We start from the raw sequence: 7,414 nt of genomic DNA on the forward strand, positions 1-7,414 counted from the left end.
ACAAAGAAAATTGGTGTCCTTAAACGGTTGCTTTTGAATTAAGGCATTAAGATCAATTTCCAAAAGATGTATTTTTATTCCTCTTTTTAATCAACTGTAACACGGGTGTGTAAACTTTCTCAAAGCCGCTGTACATAATCACTTCAGGGAACTTTAGGAAAACTGAGTTTAAAACACTGTCTGTATCCTCCAAAGTCTGCATCTAACAACCAAACATTTCTAACATCCATTCAGGTGATCCTCATTTAGTTGAAGTCTCCGTAGTTGGCATCCGTTATTTACATCCACCTTGTTAGTCGGCTGATTATGTTCCCAAAAAGTCCTTTCATATTTTAATATAGTAAAATACAGTGTGCCTTATTGGAGGACTAACACAAAAAATATTCAGTTTATTATCACATTAGACAAAGAAAAGCAGCTGTTTTTTATTTTAGATTAAACTCCGTGTGTGAAGCTTACCGCTGTTATTTAGCACTTCAGCTTTCAAGGGGGAAACATTTTGACTTTAACTGACTTTAACTGCAGTTTGTCATTAATTGACCACTTTACATGATGATACTGGGTCATGAAGCTGTCCAGGATTACTCACAAGAAGCATCTCGCTGCAAAAAAACAACCATGCAGGTAGTTTTAGTTTTTTTTTTGGGGCAGGTTTCGAGGGATGTGTCTAAGATTTCTGCCACCATCCCAAACACAAAAGGAGGTTTGTGGTGTTCACTGTACAGAAAAAAAGGGCAAACTCTACATTACTACATTTAAAAAAAAAAAAAAAAAAAATTTTGAGTAGAGAGAGAGAAAACGAATAGAGACAGAGACTGGAAACATGGGAGAGAATATGGAACATCAACATTGCCCCCCCCCCCCCGTCAAGTACAACAACACAACAATGAAAACAGCATTATGAGGACCACAAACACTATTAACTTTATATTGGGGTGGAGGCAAAAATCTCCGAGATCTCAAAACCTGGACAAATCTAATCAAAGCTATCTGCGTGGGTGGATAGTGACGCCACTAGAGGTGAGTGTCAGACCATGCTTTGGTTGTGGGGATCAGTTCTGGTCTCGAAGCATCAGGTCACATGATCCAAAGTGTGTGGTTGGACAGTGAAACGCTCTCCTTGGCGGTGGGAGTAGGAACTGCTATGAGAATGATTAAGTGCTTTAGGAGGAGGGACACTACAAACAGACTCGTGTGACCAATTCAATCATCCTGCCACATGGACCCTCCAGAGAGAGAGAGAGAGAGAGAGAGAGAGAGAGAGAGAGAAGAGATAGAGACAGGACATACAGGAGATAGAGAGAGCAAGAGAGACAGACAGACAAGACAGACAGCCAGGACGACAGAAGAGACGAGAGACAGAAGACAGAGAGACAGACAAGAGAGATAGAGACCTAAAAAAAAAAAAACCCCAAGGAAAGAGGTAAAAGAAGAGAGAGAGATGAGACTCTAGGGAGAGATATCCATCCAAGACATAGAGAGAAGACAGAGTGATAGAGAAGACAGACAGAACCGACAGAGGTAGATTAGAGACAGACAGAGAGAGAGAGACGAGAGAGAGAAGATACAGACAGACCAGAGATGAGACAGAGGGAGCGAGAGAATACCGATAGAGACAGACAAGAGTATAGAGACCAGAGAAGAGAGATGACAGAGAGAAGATGATACAGACAGTAACAGGAGAGAGAGTCAGGGGAGAGAGAACAGACAGAGAGAGAACAGACAGAGCGAGAGAGAGAGATCCAGGGATTCGCGATGACCTCCTCAGCGAGGGGGCTCTCGGACCGGCTGGCTGTCAGTTTGTGTTGTTAAGTACAGTGTGTGACAGTGGAGAACCCTCGAACACAATACAACAGCGAGGAAGAGGACGAGGCAGGACAGGGGAGGAGGAGGAGTAAGAGGCGGAGGTGGAGGTGGAGGTGGAGGTGAAGGAGGAGGTGGAGGGATATCCAGTTTTAAAAGGTGGTTTGTGGGTGAAAAGTCCTGACAGTTAAAACAAAAACAAAAACAAAGAATCGAGCGTTATTCACACAAACACAGCCATCATGACTGCGGACTGTTCTGGACAGAGTTCAACAAGTCTGTCTGCCCCTCCCCCTCCTCCTCCTCTTCCTCCTCCTCCTCTTCCTCTGGGTGTAAGGGGCCATTGTGCCTGCCCTGCCTGCCTGATCCAGCACTGTCCGTGGGCTCAGCGGGACCTCCAGGTCCAGGCTTCGCCGGGCCTCTGGAGGTCCGATGTCCGTGTGACGGAGACAGGCTACGGCCTCTCCCCTTTTCCTGAGTGTCACTGTCGGCCATCTTCTCCACCTTCGTCGTCGTCGTCGCCTTCTGCCTTTCCTCCTCTTCTTCCTCCAACTCCTCGTCTTCCTCTTCATCATCATCAGAGTCAATGCGGTTGAGTCTTTTGCGGACCGGACGATCCTCTTCCGACGACGAGTCCGATTCGTCCGACTCCGACTCGTCCTCCTCGTCAGTTGAAGGACGTCTTTTTTTCAGCATCTGAGCGAGCCGTTTGCGGCGCTGCTGTGACAGGATCTCTCTCCTCTTCCCCCTGCCCATCTTCTCCAGGTCCTCCTCCTCTTCCTTCTCCGTCCTCTTGAGCCTCCTCCGCTTGTCTCTGTCCTTCTCCTTCTCCAACAGTTTCCTTTTCAGCCGCCTCCCCCTCTCTCGGTCGTCCTCCTCGTCCTCGTCGCGTCTGAATCTCCTCCGCTTCTCCCTCGTCCTGCGTCTCCGGAGGTCTTCCTCCTCCTGTCTCCTCCTCTTATTCACTCTTCGTCGTCTCTGGTCGTCCTCTTCGTCTTCGTAGTCCTCCTCCTCCTCCGAGTCTCTGGAAGAAGGCGACACTAATAGAAAAAAGACAAAGAGAGTAAACCTCCTGAGGGGGAAATAAATGATCCTCCTGACCCGAGACAACAGTCGCTCAGTCCGTAGGGAGTTGGGAACCGGAGGGTCGCTGGTTCAAGTCCCCGTATGGACCAAAAAGTACGGAGTGTGGATTGGTGGTTTCCATAAGGCAGGACATGGATATGTACTGATAAATATAGGATGAATACTATTATACAAAGAATTTTAACAGCTGGGGATTGACATCGATTTTTTAAATCAGATGAGCTGGTTTGCCATGACACAGGAGAAACATTGCAACTATTCCTGGTGAACAGTGGTGGGATTGCCTTTAAAGTTAAGGGGGGAAAAAGTGAACAAAGTAGTCACTGAGTACGATAATTTGAATTCAAAGAGAATCCTCTAAATTAATGACGTCTGTCGGGTCTGTGTCACTATTAAATGAAAAACATATCTTTTATTTGTGAAAATCACCCCATACTATCTGAGGCTTAGTGCCACATATTTTGGACATTTCTTACACGCAGTTTGTTATGTAGAGAGTACCCAGTTTCTGATGCAATCATATTGATAAAGTCTACCACTCTTATGATGAGGAGCAGGGCAAAGGCAGGAGACATCACCGCCATCCTATCAGAGGACGGGAAGGAGAGCCAGCGGCCCAATCAGAAGCCAGGTCATTCTGCATCCGGAACAGGAAGCAGGGAACAGGAAGAAGCGGGAGGCTGAATGACATGGATGAGGACAGCACCTGCAGCAGGAGAGTGAAGACGAGTTCATGCTCAGCAACAGGAACACACACACACACACAAAACAAACAACAAACACCCACACAGCACACACACACAATGGTCTCTTCAGCCGTTTATAGTTTTTCCTCTTCCCTTTTACAGGCAGAGGACGAGGAATTTGCCGCGTCAGGGGCGATGATGACGAGGAAGAGGAAGGGACGCGGCAGGGGGACCCCGGCAGCGACGTGGGCAGCTTGAGCGTGGGACACGACCAGACGGGGGCATGAAGGGGGGACCTAAGCACCGACCCAGCAAAGGGACCCAACGCGAGGGGCGGAAACGGTTATGAGACGGCGGCGGAGACGCTCATCCGAGGGGAAGAGGAGAGGACAACGACGGAAGAAATGCGGTGAGTGCACGGCGAGTGGAAACGGGCCCGCCCTGCATCACAGAAGGGGCTTGCATTCAATTTGCAGGTTGAACGTTATAATCAATTTTATTACCGCTTTCATTGGGGAATTATTTCAGCCCGAAACAAGTGTTATTTTTTTTTAAAGGCATATTTATACAAGATTAATCAACTTTTATTTACAATTTATAACTGAGTTGAGTAGTAACTGTACGCAGTTTTTCAACGTATAAATGTCAACCTAGTCTCTGGTTCCAGCTTCTAACATTGAGATGATTTGTTCGTTTCTGTGTCATAATTGTTGCAAATTGAATATCTGGGACATCTGAAGAATCACGTCACAAAGAAATGGGATTTTTAAACATTCTTCACATTTTATAGACTCAAGGATAAGTTGTTAGTGTAGTCCTAATTTAAATGTCTAGCGCTGTGACTTTTCAAACTTCTAGGAACATTAAAATCTATATATTAGCTATTGGTCAATATTTCTTCATATTTCAAGATAAATGATGAACTAAAGCCACACAGTGGGAAAGTTTTCCAGCGTTTAGGACTACAAATAATAATTAATTATCAATGTTCGAGACGTCGAGGTTCACAAGTGTGTCTCAAAAGTCGTGTTTTGTTCCGACAAAAGTCCAAGATCCAAAGATATTCAGTTTCTCATTAGACTTAGGACTTCGACTTCTCTTTATTGATCCTGTGGATGACTCTCGCCAGGAAATTTTAGGAAGTTTTAGAAGAAAAAAGAAAGTAAAAAATGAGATTAAAATACAGTATAAGACAATAAAATTAACAATAATACATAATATAACAACAACATAAGAACATTCATCAAATAAACAAAGAAAAGACCATAAATTATGATTAAAGTGTCAGAGTGGAGTCCAGTGTAAAGTGATAAAGTGGGGACTATGTGTGAATTACGTCCAGGTATGTGTGGAGTATGTTGTATGTATGTATGTGTGTATGCATGTGTGTATGTATGTTGTACTGTTAAAGGTGTCTGTCTGTCTGTCTGTCGGTCTGTCTGTCTGTCTGTTGTCTGTCTGTCTGTCTGTATGTGTACTGTGTGGGTGCTGTCGTTGTGTGTAGTGGTGTGTTGTGGTGTGTGTGTGTCGTTGTGTGTGTGTTGTGTGTGTGTGTGTGGTGTGTGTGTGTGTGTGTCGTGTGTGTGTGTGGTGGTGGTGTATGTTTGTATGCATGTGTGTGTGTGTATGTTGTATGGCATGTGTGTGTGGGTAGGGTTGTATGCATGGTGTGTATGTATTGTACTGTAAGTAGGTCTGTCTGTCTGTCTTTCTGTCTTATGTATGTATTGTATGTATGTATGTATGTGTACTGTATGTGTGGGGGGGTGTGTGATGTGTGTGTGTGGTGTGTGTGTGTGTATGTGTATGTATGGGTACTGTAAGTAGTATGTCTGTATGATTGTATGTGTATTAGGTCTGTGTACGGTATGTACTGTGTTGACTGTAGTCTGTTATTATGCTGTACTGTATGTATGTGGTCTGATGTTCTTTATGTATGTGTACGTATGGATGTTTACTGTATGTTGTATGTATGGTAATATATGTCTGTAATGTATGTATGTATGTGTAATATATGTTCTGTATGTATGTCTGTATGTATGTGGTACTTATGTCTGTATGTATGTGTACTATATGTCTGTATGAATGTATGTATGTATACATATGTCTGTGTGTGTATGTATGTTTACTGGGTGTGTACTGTATGTATGTATGTATGATATGTAATGTATGTATTTTGTATTGGAGTTGACTGTATGTGTATGTAGGTATGTGACTTATGTATGTATGTATGTAGTATGGTGTATGTATGTATTTTGTATGTATGTGTACTGTTGTAGTATGTGTACTGTAGTATGTATGTTATGTGACAATATGTTTGTCTGTATAGTTCTGTATGTTGTTATGTTATGGTGTACTGTATGTTTGTATGTATGTGTTATATATTTCGGTCTGTTTGTATGTTACTGGAGTATGTATGGTGTAATATATGTAGGTATGTGTACTATCAGTATGATGTAGGTGTACTGTAGTATGTGTACATATGTATGTGGTACTGTAGTATGGTACTGATTGTATGTATGTTATGTATGTGTACTGTATGTATGTATGTATGTGTGTATGTAGTATGTGTACTATATGTTATGTATGTTGTGTCGGTATGTATGTGTGTATGGTTATTATGTAGGAGTAATGTATGATGTTACTGTTGTATGTGTGTATGTATGTAGTAGGTGTGTATGTATGTATGTCGTACATATGTATGTATGTATGTATGTATGTGTACTGTTATGTATGTGTGTAGTCTGGTATGTATGTTATTAAGTATGTATTGTATGTGTGTACGGATGTATGATGTGTGTTGTATTAGGGTACTATATGTATGTATGTATGTATTATGTGTACTGGATGGTATGTGTGTTATGTATGTATGTGTGTATTGTGTGTATGTATGTGTATATATGTGTGGATGTATGTATGATGTGTACTGGATGTATGTGTGTATGTATGTATGATGTTGTAGATTGTCTCTCTGACCCCCATTATATGAAGCAAAGAAAAAAGGGGAAGTCATTCGGGGAACCTGGAACCTAGAGACGATAGATCCTGGGAGAAGGAGAAAACCAATCGTTTCATCAAAAAACAATCGTTTATCTGTGAATCTCTTCCATGTTGTCCCCCGTCTTCTCCAGGGCTGGATCAGTTCAGCAACACGACCGACAGCTGAGTAAGGACAAAAAGAGGGGGGTCTGAGGCGGGGGGCCCAGCGGCAGCAGGTCAACTACCGACGAGGACGTCGGAGCGTCCACAACCACGGAATAGTCCGCCCTAAGAAGAAGGTGAAAGCTAAAAAACACGCGCAGGACCACGCAAAGGAGAGGTCTCTCAAGCGGACTACAGCGATGGTGAGCCTATCAGATTCACTGAGCATGTGTCCTAGTTGCAAACAACTCTTCACACACCACCAATCATTTCGATACAGGGCCTGGGTTTCCATTCAAGTGGTTACTTGTGTGAAGAATGACAGAATTGGAATAAAAAATCAAAATACTGCAAGAAACCAAGGTCCCACATGGCCAGAGTAACTGATAAATACTGGAAAATGGGGACTTGTAAACACGGCTTTGGGTTTAAGTTTGTTTTTTTAAATTTGTTTATTAAACTACAAAAAATCGAAATTTACACTTGCGTACACACTTTGTTAGTAATTACACACACAGGCCTGAGAAATACAAACACCCACATCTCAGGACGTTACAGCAATAATGGAGCGGAGAAGTCAGAGTGGGGGGGGGGGGCTCTGCCAGCTGAACCACGCGCTCTAAGTGGTTGGTGGGGGGTTACGGTGCCGTGTCAAGATCGCCTGGCCAGTGCCCAAGGAGTGAAGTGGATCTCTCCAG

General features: G+C 43.4%; 1 protein-coding gene and 1 long non-coding RNA gene across 2 annotated transcripts in view; both read right to left on the reverse strand.

Annotated features, from left to right (window-relative positions):
- LOC116687089 (uncharacterized) overlaps window positions 1-977 on the reverse strand; it is a 5,883-nt gene extending 4,906 nt beyond the window's left edge. The window contains exon 1 of the long non-coding RNA XR_004331457.1: window positions 967-977. This is a non-coding gene — a long non-coding RNA (uncharacterized LOC116687089). The remainder of the gene's footprint in view (window positions 1-966) is intronic.
- A 589-nt stretch (window positions 978-1,566) lies between these two features.
- The window catches only part of rsf1a (remodeling and spacing factor 1a), a 38,022-nt gene continuing 32,174 nt past the window's right edge, over window positions 1,567-7,414 (reverse strand). The window contains 1 exon segment of the mRNA XM_032509705.1: window positions 1,567-2,843. Coding sequence (XP_032365596.1) covers window positions 2,044-2,843 — 800 coding nt within the window. The 3' untranslated portion in view covers window positions 1,567-2,043.

The sequence above is a fragment of the Etheostoma spectabile genome, chromosome 3 (assembly GCF_008692095.1).
Source record: "Etheostoma spectabile isolate EspeVRDwgs_2016 chromosome 3, UIUC_Espe_1.0, whole genome shotgun sequence".
NCBI classification, from domain to species: domain Eukaryota; kingdom Metazoa; phylum Chordata; class Actinopteri; order Perciformes; family Percidae; genus Etheostoma; species Etheostoma spectabile.